The sequence below is a fragment of the Mangifera indica genome, chromosome 4 (genome assembly GCF_011075055.1).
Source record: "Mangifera indica cultivar Alphonso chromosome 4, CATAS_Mindica_2.1, whole genome shotgun sequence".
In the NCBI taxonomy this organism is placed as follows: Eukaryota; Viridiplantae; Streptophyta; class Magnoliopsida; order Sapindales; family Anacardiaceae; genus Mangifera; species Mangifera indica.
Window position 1 is genome coordinate 16,811,429 of NC_058140.1, and position 12,885 is coordinate 16,824,313.

General features: G+C 34.4%; 3 protein-coding genes across 3 annotated transcripts; 2 read left to right on the forward strand and 1 right to left on the reverse strand.

The window, feature by feature from the left end:
* The first annotated feature begins 482 nt into the window (after positions 1 to 482).
* LOC123215105 (ADP-ribosylation factor 2-like) lies at positions 483 to 3,855 on the forward strand. The gene is made up of 7 exons (XM_044635164.1): positions 483 to 635; positions 1,306 to 1,462; positions 2,251 to 2,321; positions 2,506 to 2,625; positions 3,151 to 3,269; positions 3,347 to 3,428; positions 3,589 to 3,855. The coding sequence occupies exons 2-7, from the start codon at positions 1,315 to 1,317 to the stop codon at positions 3,592 to 3,594; spliced, it is 546 nt and encodes a 181-aa protein (XP_044491099.1). The 5' UTR covers positions 483 to 635; positions 1,306 to 1,314; the 3' UTR covers positions 3,595 to 3,855.
* A 2,687-nt stretch (positions 3,856 to 6,542) lies between these two features.
* On the forward strand, positions 6,543 to 8,283 carry LOC123213275 (galactinol synthase 1-like). The gene is made up of 4 exons (XM_044632673.1): positions 6,543 to 6,967; positions 7,203 to 7,523; positions 7,602 to 7,736; positions 7,838 to 8,283. The coding sequence occupies exons 1-4, from the start codon at positions 6,632 to 6,634 to the stop codon at positions 8,054 to 8,056; spliced, it is 1,011 nt and encodes a 336-aa protein (XP_044488608.1). The 5' UTR covers positions 6,543 to 6,631; the 3' UTR covers positions 8,057 to 8,283.
* Positions 8,284 to 10,499: 2,216 nt separating this feature from the next.
* Positions 10,500 to 12,707, reverse strand: LOC123214556 (probable nucleoredoxin 1). The gene is made up of 4 exons (XM_044634391.1): positions 12,534 to 12,707; positions 11,891 to 12,370; positions 11,298 to 11,777; positions 10,500 to 11,182 (listed from the first exon to the last, which is right to left on the reverse strand). The coding sequence occupies exons 1-4, from the start codon at positions 12,636 to 12,638 to the stop codon at positions 10,634 to 10,636; spliced, it is 1,614 nt and encodes a 537-aa protein (XP_044490326.1). The 5' UTR covers positions 12,639 to 12,707; the 3' UTR covers positions 10,500 to 10,633.
* Positions 12,708 to 12,885: the final 178 nt, after the last annotated feature.

A 12,885-nucleotide genomic window follows, 5' to 3' on the forward strand; every position in this document is an offset into this window, starting at 1 on the left:
GATGACATTGGAAAAAGTGACAAGATTTTGAAACTAAACCTTAAGGAGGCAATATAATTTTTTCAAACTTAATTTAAGAGAGAAAAATTAATTTTTTAAATTTAGGAGGGAAAATAAAATTATATTTAAGTTTATTTTTAATATTAAATATAAAATAATAATTTTATCTTTAAAATTAATAAATTTAAATGATCGTAGATCGATAAATAGAATTTTTAAAGTTAACAGAAAAAAACCTTTAAAAAATCAGCATATTTTGGGTGGAAAATAGTCCTTTCGCCTAATTAAAATTTCAATCACTCTTTCTCCTTAAAATTTACCGCTGACTTTGAATTTGAACCATCAACGACTCCTTTCGTCACATGCTTGCAAGTTTCACCACGTGGTAATAATCTATTGGTTGAACAGAACAAGTCCAGTACCTCATATATCAATATTGAATAGGCACCAGCAGTCACTGGTAGCGTAGATCACAATCTAACATTTACACTGAGGCCAGGGGTATTTTCGTTATTCTATACAATTCCACTGCCCCTCCTCTACCCCTTTATAAATCTCCCTGCTTCACATTTCTCATCCCAATCCCATTTGTCTCGTTGTTGTTAAGCTTCATTCTCCTCTCTCTTCCTCTCTAGGTAAATTCAAATCTGCGGTTTCAAATTCTTAAATCCTAATCTATATTCTATTCTTCAATATTGAAACTATTCGATTCAATCTAAAAATTCATTTGTCTTGCTAAATTAGTTTATTTTATTTTATTTTGATTTTGTACTGAAGATTTTGGTTTGCATGCTGTTTATTCTTTCTTTTTTGACGGTGTAAGGTGATTCGATAATTTTACACAATTTCTGTGAATTTTAAAGTTTATTTTGATTTAATTTTGTTATTTTCCATTTGTTTAATGGATCAATTTCAGAAGTACTGTTAGGTTTCCTTCTTGATCTGATGATCGTGCGATTAGACTTTTAGATCTGTTGTATTTCTCTTCGTGTTATAGCTTGGCGATTTGAATTTCTTGGATTAAGAGTTGATCTCACTGAATATTATTCGAAGCTTTTCATTTTGCTGCCAGATCTATCTGATCTCATATATCATGTTCACAGGAAATCTTTATCTCAGATGTCGTTTTTTATTTAATCAGAAATTTATTATTTTTTAAAGCTGCCGCGTATCTGTGCGACTTTCTTGTGTGTCATTGACTTGAAACACAAATTATTTGTGTTGTAAGGTTTGATTTCTTTCTTTTGAAATGTAAGTTTAATCGGTTTATTGTGATGTTGGTGTGGTGATTTTTGGTGTTCACAGACAGGAAAAATGGGGCTGACATTCACAAAGCTGTTCAGCCGGCTTTTTGCCAAGAGAGAAATGCGTATTCTTATGGTTGGTCTTGATGCTGCTGGTAAGACCACCATCTTGTACAAGCTCAAGCTGGGAGAGATTGTGACCACAATTCCTACTATTGGTAAGTTCTCTAAGTCTTGTTTAGTTGGTTTGTGAGTTTGATTATGTATGTCTGTTGAGATGGAGGGGTGATCATGCCAGGGTCAGTTTATTGATTGCTTTGAAATTATCAATCAGTATTTTTTTTAATTTAAATTGGATTTGCCTTGCTGCTTTCAAACTCTCTTAATATAACCTGAATTTGTGCTAAACTCTTTCTCTCTTGTCCTTTGTGGGTGCTTGGTTTCCAATCACTGTTCATTTGTTATCTCGTTTACTTTATCATTTAACTGAATGTACTGTAATGCATCCTGCATTTGATAAATTATTAATGATATTATCAGATTGTGTCTCGTATTGCTAATTAGTAAATGCCAGATTTGTCTAGAGGAAGTGGCATATTCACAAGGAAGGTCATAGACCATAATTGTTTTGTCTTGGCTCAAGATTCAGCTTGACGATCTTTTCAAAACCTTGCTTTAACTCCATGCTATTGATTTATATTTTTGTTCATATGATTTAGTACTGGTAAATTTGAAGCAGCCAACTTTCTTTCGAAGTGTGATTTTCTACACCAAAAAAAGAGTTCATGTATTGAAGATGATGGTTTTGAGTTTCCTATTATCCAAAATTTAGGCAGCCTAAACAATTCAGCACCAAATGAACAATTTTTAGATACATATGAATACTCATACTTTCATTTTTATTATTTTTTATTTATTTGTTTCTGTTGGCTTTTCAAAGTTGCTTTTCCTAGCTTTGTGCAATAGTGTGTGCAATGGAAGTCATACCTACATGTCTTATTTGCAGGGTTTAATGTGGAGACTGTTGAATATAAGAACATTAGCTTCACAGTGTGGGATGTTGGTGGTCAGGACAAGGTATGAACTTCTAAAATTTCTTGGCATCTCATGCGTGTCTATTGATTATTCTTGCACCTGTCTTTTCAGCAAAACTTAAGTTTACTAATTGGACTATTGATTCTCTAAATTCCATCTTAAAGAGTTTGTTAGTAGAGTTATTAATTCTTGTAATACTTTAACAATGATGTCTACTTTCACACAGATTCGTCCCTTGTGGAGGCACTATTTCCAGAATACTCAGGGCCTGATATTCGTGGTGGATAGCAATGATAGAGATCGTATCGGTGAGGCAAAAGATGAATTGCATAGGATGTTGAATGAGGTATTTTGGTATTTTAGCCTAGTAGACTTTAATTTGTTTATGTCCAGTGCTGTTACTGTTATAATCATTTAGTGAAATAAGCCAACTGTAGTTGCATTGAAATTAATAGTGATGAACAGCTGGATTGTGTGCCATCGAAATTTGCAATAAGTTGTGGTCATCCAAACCATAACACATTAATCAAATGAAAAATGATAATGCATAATTCAAATGTAAAATGATATGCAATCTTTTTTGTTTCAGATTCATGAAATGCTTGACAATTAAATGGTAATCTGATCTGCTGATGCTAGTCATTATTTTTATATTAATTTCTAGCATGGTCTGATAGCAAATGTTGTATTGTTGTGCATTATGTCTTCATCAATTCAAAATCCACTCTACAAATAGTAAGTCTAAGCCTATACTACAAAATGTCCTATCTGTATGAAACAGCAATATTTATTTGCCAACTATTCTAGCTGGCATCGCCTTTTAATTAATGCACTTTGATGGTTTGCTAATCTTAAGCCTCATTGGTTTCAGGATGAGCTGCGAGATGCTGTCTTGCTTGTATTTGCTAACAAACAGGATCTTCCAAATGCAATGAATGCTGCTGAGATTACTGATAAACTCGGCCTCCACTCGCTCAGGCAGCGTCACTGGTAAAATTGACCGCTTTTTGCTGTTATTTTGTCAGTGTCATGTTTTGGATGGGTTCTAATATGCTTCCGTTTTTCAGGTACATTCAAAGCACCTGTGCAACCTCTGGTGAGGGTCTTTATGAAGGTCTGGATTGGCTCTCCAACAACATTGCTAACAAGGTGAGAAAGCATCCCCTTGTGCAAAATTTCTAAAAAAATTATGTGAATGAAGCTGCGCTCAGTCAAAATTTCTGATTTCAAAATATGTTGAGCTGCACTGTGGAATTTTGCTGTTACGTTTTTCTCTGTTCTGAATTCCTCTATTTTTCTTGAATTGTAGGCATGAAGCCATTAAAGATCTTTTGCGGACTGGCAATTCTGGATGCAGGGGTGAATATTATCTATTTTTTTTTTAGTTTCTTTTTGCTTGAGACAGTTGGGTTGTTTTGTTTTTTGTTTTTAGGACCTTATGACTATACTGTAATAGAAGAATGGTTGGTTAAATACTTGTACTTTTGAGCCTTCAGCTGGGTTTAGATGTGGTGCTTCTATCTGTAATTGAAACTAATTTGGTGCAACATCCCCATATAATTTTGTTTTCTTTCAATGCGTTTATGTTGTTGCTGGCGTACGGGGAGGTGATATTTATGGTAAGAGTAAGACGGTGTAATTGGTTTTTGAACATAGCAGTTCGTCAAACTACCTCATCTAATAATTCCCTGGCTTTGTTATGAAGTGCAAGTTAAGTGTTTTGACAAATAAGATGTTTTAGTTTTGCTTCTCGCAGTCTCCGTGATTTATTTTCTGGGCCCGTTACTCTGCTCAATGTGGCGCAAGACCGAAAAAGTGGCAGATCTCGGGATTACGGCTTACCTGAACTCAGTTCACTAATTCTATATGGTATAATTAAATATATATTCACCAGATTATTCCTCATCAATTTGTGGAGGCTCAGAAGCAGTTTTACTTTTACCGGCGTAATCATGTATGTAAGATCTTACTGAAGCTTCATGCTCATAAAATTGGTTATTGGTTATTGATTATAGTCAGTCACTTGTAAACTCGGCATGGAATCGCTCTACATGATATAAACGTTTACTCACATCAAAATGAAAGTCTTCTATTTTTCTAACCCTTCAATATGCACCCCATCTCACCCTTTGATCCTCCATCAAGATTGGCATCTGAGTGAAGTGAAGGGTTTTAATAGTACCTTTTACTTTCATTGCAACAGATCAAATCAACTAGGTTATCAATAACAATTTTAATCTCACCCTTAAGATAATAGCTCAGTCACTGTCATATACACTTCTTATCCTCCTAACTAAAAATAAATAAAATCAAATTTGCTGAGCCCACAGTAACAAATATTGAATTAAAAACGCAAAAGCTATTTGATATCTTAATTAGTTGCTTGCATTTTCACTTTATCTTTTAAGATTTGTGTTTGATTCATCATCAATGCCCTTTTTTCATACAATAATATATATATATATATATATATATATATATATATATATATATATATATATATATATATATATATATATATATATATATATATATATATATATATATATGATTTAAATATATAAATAATATATCAATATATAATTAAATATTATTTCATCTTTAATTTAAAAATATATACAAATAATTTTACTTTTTTGGATTATGTAATTGTATTACTATCTATCTAAGGAAGAGTATTTTACTCGGTAAAAGTCAGTTTCAGCTTTTCTTTATTCCGCAATTTAATGTACATTTGAGGGACCTTTTGCTTTGGTCACATGTGAAGAAAGACTAGATAATGACATTAGTTTAATTAATACTTGATTAAATTTAATTAATATAATGTAATCATGATTTTTAAGCAAGTTGCTTTCTTAATTGGATTTTTTTTTTTTTATTCTGTACAAAATCTATTGACGTCAAACCTGATGCCTCGTAACCAGGAAAAAATTATATTTTAAAGTTATATATATATATATATATATATATATATATATATAAATACCCATTACATTAATCTCGTTTTCAATTTTTAGTCTAATCCAAGAATCAGCGATGTGATTATCGCTGAAGCTTATGATGTCGCTTTATTTAAGATTAATTATTGTTGTGACCAAAAATTAAATAAACCTAAAATTTTTATCAATATTTAGAATTTGAAAACGAATTCACAATCCTCCTACAGATTTGAATGAATTTTCCTTTTTCTGGGGAACATCTTTAATTTTGCATGTCATATACTCTTATATATCTGTGGCTCTGAGAATATTATTTCTTTGGCTCTAAGCTTTACAAAAGTTTAAAGGAAAATAATGAAAGGAAATCCCAAGACCAACAGAATTAACGGATTTTGTGGAGCGCAAAACATCCATTTAGTTAAAGGTATAGGGATGCTAAGAATTCTGCAGTGAAAGCTGAAAAGGAAAAGGAGGAAGCAGTAGCAGAAGAGCACAATGAAACATAATAAAGCTACAAAGCTAACAGTGAATCTCTCCCAATTACCATTCAAAACCAGTACGTCTTCTTCACAAAACAGGTTGAGATCTGAGAATCTTTGTTATCGTTGTTGTGAACACTACGGCATGTTGTGCTGTCACATCTCCTTGCTCTTCACTGCATTTTCATCCATGTAGTATTATTCCTTCTCCTTTCTCTTCTTTTTCTCTTTTTATATATGCTTTTCTTAATCTTCAAGGCCGAATATTATAAGTTGGCTATGAATAGCATGTTCTTGACTCACTCAAACGTTGTTCATTTGATTGTATAAATAAGTTTCTATAGTTTATTTGAATCCGATTGTTCGTCTCTCGTAATTAAATTTGGCAGCTTCTCTTAATATTATTTCCAGGGGCCCATGTAGGCCAACAATTTCATTTCTTTTCTTTTCCAATCCACAGATGCATGCTATATCTTTTCTTTTCTTGTTTATATTTTACAGAAAAAGAGGAAAATGACTCCCACTATCGATTTATGCATGCCTTTACGTCTCCTCCTGGTTTTTTAGTATATTTATGAATATACTATCACCACCACCTATCAAATCTCATCCGTCCATTTTGATGATAAGGCCAGAGTGGTGGGTTGTAGAGGAAGTGATATTCATTAATTTTTTGTTTTTTACTTTAATTTATACCGACCTGGATTTGAACAAGGAATATTACTAAAAACATCCAAGAGAAAATATATAAAAAAGCTGAAATATTTCAGTTTCATTTAGAGTTCATTTGACATGCATTTAGACCTCATTTGGTGAGGTCTATTTAAGGAGGCCAAGTTTGCCAATGCAGCTCAGTTAGGTAGCTTCCAGAAAACACCAATCTTCTTAAATCACTCAACATTTTCAAGTGATCTCCAGCATTCAAACCAAAGTGATGGCCCCAGAAGTTCCTGTAGATGTCTTCTCGGGCAGTGGCAAGATTTCTACGTTGAACAAGGGCTATTCAAAAAGAGCCTACGTGACATTTTTAGCCGGCAATGGCGATTATGTTAAAGGAGTGGTTGGGTTGGCTAAGGGTTTGCGCAAGGTGAAAAGTGCATACCCTCTAGTTGTTGCAATTTTGCCCGATGTCCCCGATGAGCACCGTCAGATCCTAAGGTCTCAGGGCTGCATCGTTCAAGAAATCGAGCCTATTTACCCCCCAGAAAATCAGATTCAATTTGCCATGGCCTACTATGTCATCAACTATTCCAAGCTCCGCATATGGAATGTAAGTAATTATAACACATAAATATTCTCACTTTTTTTTTTCTTTGGGTGAACCTTAACACCATACAGATAAGTATATACTGTGCATAAAGAATTACAAAGATACACTTTAGGTCTCTATCAAAACCATATCTCATCTTCGTGCATTTAATATGAAAATCAAGCATATATACTTAATACTTCTCTTTTTCAGCACAAGTTCGTATATATATAGTTGGGTTAATGTATGTTTACAGTTCGAGGAGTACAGCAAGATGATATACTTGGATGCTGATATTCAAGTGTTCGAGAATATTGACAATCTTTTCGACACGGCAGACGGGTATTTCTACGCTGTAATGGACTGCTTCTGTGAGAAGACATGGAGCAACTCACCCCAATACTCCATTGGCTACTGCCAGCAGTGCCCAGATAAAGTTAAATGGCCTGCCGAGATGGGATCTCCTCCTTCTCTGTACTTCAATGCTGGAATGTTTGTGTTCGAGCCTAGCCGTTTAACCTATGAAAGTCTTTTTGAGACTCTCCAAATCATTCCACCAACACCATTTGCTGAGCAAGTGAGTTCATTTTTAATAAGTTACTCCAGGCGATTCTGATTTTATTGTATTAATTTTTTTGCCGTATGGATTTGACAGGATTTCTTGAACATGTTCTTCCAAAAGATTTACAAACCAATTCCCTTGGCCTACAACTTGGTTCTCGCGATGATTTGGCGCCACCCAGAGAATGTGGAGCTTGAGAAAGTAAAGGTGGTGCATTATTGCGCTGCTGTGAGTACTCTCGAATAATTCAAATTTGTTTTTCAGAATCTTCCTATTTCAGAAGCTTAATTAAACTCCTTTTAATTTCCTTCTTTCGTAAACTAAAATAGGGTTCAAAGCCCTGGAGGTACACTGGAAAGGAAGTTAATATGGACAGAGAAGACATAAAGATGTTAGTGGAAAAATGGTGGGATATTTATAACGATGAGTCCCTTGATTTCAAGGCAGAAGATCATGCTCCAGAAGAAGAGACATTTTCGAGAACATCCATCATGTCTACTATGCCAAAATCTGCCATTTCTTACATTCCGGCTCCCTCCGCCGCTTGAAAAGTCGTTTATGTATTACTAGCAGATATATTATACACTTTATTAGGCCGGTCGGCCTTTCTTTGCTGTGACTTGCGAGAGTTCATAAAGTACCTTATGATATGACTCTTAGTAATGAGTCTGATCTAATTTTCTTGGATGCATGTCTTCCAGACTGTATGAATTTTGTCTAATATATTATGTACTTACAAATATATATAATGATCTTATCTTTGCTTGCTATTAAATATACAGGACAATTCTTAGGTCTGAAAGAGATTCTAATTCTTGCCATTTCAATCTTCAACCTTCAAGGCCCTTTGACTGGAAATTTAAATAAACTATCAATTTCTTACATAGACATTCGATAGAAGACTAATTATGAGACCAATTGAAAAGTCATATTTTTTTACGACATAAATGTCGTCAGCCGAAGGTTTAAAACGAAGAGAAGAGATCATTAATATTAAAAAAAAAAAAAAAAGGTAAAAAGAAATTTTTGAAAGAGAGAAAATATAATTTTTCAAAGTTACGAAAATTTTAAGTAGAGAGTGAAGTAATTAATTTTTAAAATTTAGGAAGAAAAATATAATAAATTTTATTTATTTTTAATATTATTAGTAAAATGTTAATTTTATCCTAATCTCTAAAAAAAAATTCTATTGGCAATTGCATAATTGGTGGGATTTTAAAATTTTCAAATCTTACGGATATAATTTTGAGAACATAACTAAACTTGGATGGAAAGTAAGTAGTCCTTTGACCCTTAATTATAATACTAAATGAAGAGAAATTAACTAAAATAATTTTTTTTATTAATCATACCATGGATTATACAGTCATAATTAAGATATCAATTTAATACCTATTTTTAATTTTAAAAATTAATTAATAAAAGTTAACTATATCTTATAATTTCATCTGCAGTTAATTTTATATTTTAGAATGCTTTATTTATTTTAAATCTATATTATTATATAAGACTGATTTAATTTTGAGTTATAATTGGTAAGAAAATCGAATATAAATGTATTTTAATACAGTAGACATGATTGGTTAAAATGTTAATTTTAAATGTATTCCTAATACAGTAGACATTGTTTACAGTAGACATGATGGGTTAAAAGTTAACTACATTGATTTTCTGCCTTCATACTTGTGATCTTATAATGGTGACAGATTGGTCTTTTATCAACAGCCATTGCTTCTAGCTTTGGTAAGCCAATTTCTGATAATAAAGAACTGGAAGATTACAAACCTGAAGATGTAGCACGGTCCCTTTTGAGATTGATTTCAAATAATGTTAGGCAGGTCAGTTTCAGTGACACAGTTTGCTTTCTTAATCACTCAGCAATGTACTTGTGAAGCACTGATTTTGTGTGCATGAATACTTAAGAGACCCTTCAGCCCCAGTTATATACTGCAATTGGTCACACTCCTAAGTAACTTTGTGCTTATGAATCATTGCCACAAGCATGGTCAACAAAGTACAAGTGACAACCATCCAAGTGAACTTACATTTATATAAACTTTCATTGTGAAGGATCATAGACATTTACTTAAATAGATATAGAAATATGCAATTTGTTTCACCCTCATTCTCAGAAAATGAGAAGAGGACCCAGGACACACAAGTTAATTAAGAATGCTAATGCATATGGTAAAATTTCAATGTCTTGGACAACAAAAGTTTCATGAAACCTTTTACTCTGGGTAACATTTTTTAATGATACTGTGAGGCTTCATTTCTTAGTCTGTCTACCTCATTTATGTTCCATGGGCAATTCCTTGTTTTTTATGTGCTTCTTCTGAAAAAAATGAAAGCATGTTATCTTTCGCTTTAAAGATTTAGAAGCTATAACTGCATATTAAACTTTGTTTCTATAGCATACTAGTTGTTATCACTTGCATAATGAGGACAGATTTATTGAGATTCATTGGGATGTAATTTGTTACAATTCTTCTCTCCGCAGCAAAATTTAGAATGTGTTTTCTTATACTTGCTTTAATTGTTGGTCTAGGTCCAAGATTTGCTATCGTGCATATTTATTATCTTTTCTAATTCCACCTGAAAATGACGTTTAGCTTCTCTGTTCCCAGATTACTTACTTGACTACTCTACAATTTGGGCTCAAGGTGATACTTTTTGCCGGATTTTTTATTCGATGTTCTTGCTTATACCATGGACACAATCTATGTCGGTGTTCATTTCTGGTCATTATTTGGACTTGGTACTGACTATTGGTTTTCCCATCCTGCAAATTTTCAACGGAGTGTTCTAAAACTACTCAACCTGTTGCTTCAATTCAAGGTACTGAACAAATTTTATTTTAAATCTGATAATATTTAAGGCACGAGTTCTTCATTGAGAATGTTGCAAACACCAGAAGCAGAGAAAAGGCCACTTATTCAAGAACTAGTTCCGATTGAATTATTAAATTATCAGCATTCAGCATTCAAGAACTAGTTCCAATTGCGCGCGCGCACACGTTTTATTGATGGTGAAATAGACATGACTCCTTAATAAAAAGACATACACAACAAAGACACTTAATAGCACAAACGGTTCGTTCTTTTCAGCACCAAAAGGCCAATATATCAAGCCTTGTGACAGACATCCCCATCACAGATCCATCCTTCTTGGCTGGGTTTATCTTCCTTGGCATCATCATCTTTGGTTTCTTTATGCTCTTCCTCATGCTCATGAAGTGCATGCTTCACCTTCTCAGGCCACCCCTTTGCCATTTCCTCAATTTTTGCTTCAATATTCTTCACATGTTCTTCGGTAAAAGGATAAGCAGCATCTCCATGGACTGAAATCAGATTCCTTGCTTCTGTTGTAATGGTTCGGCCAGTTGGTCCGAGGGCCACTAGCATAGGAATGCCATCGACCTTGAATTTCCGACTCAAAGATGCCTTCCTCCTATCACCAAAGGGAAGCGCCAGCCATGGCATTCCTGAAAAAAAATCATCAAAGGAAGCTTGGTTCCTGTCACTAGAAATAAAAATCACTTCAAATGGTTCATTTTTTGCCTTGATTTTGTGGTATGCTTCTGTAAGTTTTGGCAAAAATGCCCGGCAGGGAGGGCACCAATGCGCTGAAAAGTACAGGAGAATGGTCTTCCCAGCTAAATCAGACACCAGAATCTGAAACAGGAGATAGAAGTCATCATGAGTAAAGAGGTCAATTGAAACAAAAGTCTAACATGGCTAATAGGCTATTAAAGTAGTAGCAGCATTAAATATCTCAGAAGTATCATACCTTGCTTCCATCTTTCCCAATGACAAAATCCAGATCCTGAGAAACCAGAACTGATTCCAGGGTTTGAGTTGCCTCTTTCGCTTTCTCTATTTCAGCAAGTTGTGCAAACTTTTCAGGGGTGAATGGGAATGCCTCAACTCCATGTTCTTCGACAGCTTCAGCAACATTGGAATTGAGAGTTTTCCCATCTGGCCCAATAATCACCAGAGTGGGAAGGATGGAGAGCTCAAAGTACCGAGCCAGCTTCTCACAGCTCTTATCCTTGAAGGGCAATGCTAGCCAAGGCACGCTACATAAGCTCTCCTTGAAAGATTCCTCCTCCTCATCAAGGGATATTGACACAATCTCAAAGCTCTCCCCCTTTTCTTTCAGCTTCTCATAGACCTTGATTAGCTCTGAAGTAAAGTCAGCAGAGGCCTTGAATGAATGCAACGAAAAGTACAGACCAACAGTCTTCCCTTCAAGTTCCGAGACAGGTATCTTGTATACAAATTTATAATAAATTCAGATCAGATGAGGAAACAATTCATTTCAAGAAGATGGTGCGAGCTTTAAATTTTTCAAAAGAAAGCATCATCGCCTTAAAAATGTACCTTTTTTCCATCGGATGAAACCAAGTAGTCCCGTGATTTGGTGACCAAGATAGATTTTAAGGACTGTTCCCTTTTGGCTCTTTCTTCTTCCTCTTTCATCTCCTTGATCTTTTCTTCAGTAAAAGGGTACCCTTCCACTCCATACTCTCGAATGATCTCCACTCCACTATCAGTCAAAACTTTCCCATTTTCATCAAGAATCACCAGGGAAGGGACACCACTCACCTCGAACAACTCATCCAATCTATCACGTGTCTCTGAATCAGAGAATGGGATCGCAAGCCAAGGCATCTTTGAGAAGTAGCCCTTGAATGCCTCTTCATCCTCATCACCCGAAACAAAAACAACCTCAAAATCACCCTTTGAAGAGAGTTCATCGTAAAACTCCACTAAAGCCGGCGTGAATCGCTTACACGGACCACACCATGATGCTGAGAAGTACAACCCAACCTTCTTTCCCTTCAAGCTCTCAATTTTAACCTGTAAAATAAAAAATCCCGAGCAAAAAAAAAAAAAGAAACTATTCATTCCCTTTTCAATGACCCAAAAAATCACAACCTAAATTGAAAAAAAAAAAAAAAAAAACTTAAATCCCCTTACCTACTAGTAGAAGAAAAACAAATAGAATCGACGATATCATTACCTGGTTACCGTCGTTGCGAACAAGAAAGTCTCTCCCAGAAGAAGAGAGGATGGTGTAAACATCATGACAAACTGCTTGGGTATCAGTAGATTGAGTGTCGGCCATGGGTATTTTCTGTTGATTTGAACTAGCGAGATGATTGTTGAGGTATTGGACAATGTGATTAACTGGAAGGGGATACTTATAGAAGGAGCCAAGCCAGGGTCCCAGCAAAATAATTTTCTAGATATTTCTTGCTTAAGTAGTAAGTAAGACGCGAATCACGACTCAGCACTAGTCGGAGTCGGTTCACTTAAAAATAAATAAATAAATAAATAATTTGAGTCCGTACATTAAATTTGGCTATGAATAG

What these genes read in the sequence shown, in the direction of transcription:
- LOC123215105 (XM_044635164.1), top strand. Translation starts at nt 1,315, where the DNA reads ATGGGGCTGACATTCACAAAGCTGTTCAGCCGGCTTTTTGCCAAGAGA. An exon ending in TGCATAGGATGTTGAATGAG is followed by an intron (nt 2,626 to 3,150) that starts GTATTTTGGTAT and finishes CATTGGTTTCAG; the next exon opens with GATGAGCTGCGAGATGCTGT. An exon ending in TCGCTCAGGCAGCGTCACTG is followed by an intron (nt 3,270 to 3,346) that starts GTAAAATTGACC and finishes TCCGTTTTTCAG; the next exon opens with GTACATTCAAAGCACCTGTG.
- LOC123214556 (XM_044634391.1), bottom strand. Translation starts at nt 12,638, where the DNA reads ATGGCCGACACTCAATCTACTGATACCCAAGCAGTTTGTCATGATGTT. An exon ending in TTTCATCCGATGGAAAAAAG is followed by an intron (nt 11,778 to 11,890) that starts GTACATTTTTAA and finishes TTTGTATACAAG; the next exon opens with ATACCTGTCTCGGAACTTGA. An exon ending in TTGGGAAAGATGGAAGCAAG is followed by an intron (nt 11,183 to 11,297) that starts GTATGATACTTC and finishes CTCCTGTTTCAG; the next exon opens with ATTCTGGTGTCTGATTTAGC.
- LOC123213275 (XM_044632673.1), top strand. Translation starts at nt 6,632, where the DNA reads ATGGCCCCAGAAGTTCCTGTAGATGTCTTCTCGGGCAGTGGCAAGATT. An exon ending in CCAAGCTCCGCATATGGAAT is followed by an intron (nt 6,968 to 7,202) that starts GTAAGTAATTAT and finishes GTATGTTTACAG; the next exon opens with TTCGAGGAGTACAGCAAGAT. An exon ending in TGGTGCATTATTGCGCTGCT is followed by an intron (nt 7,737 to 7,837) that starts GTGAGTACTCTC and finishes AAACTAAAATAG; the next exon opens with GGTTCAAAGCCCTGGAGGTA.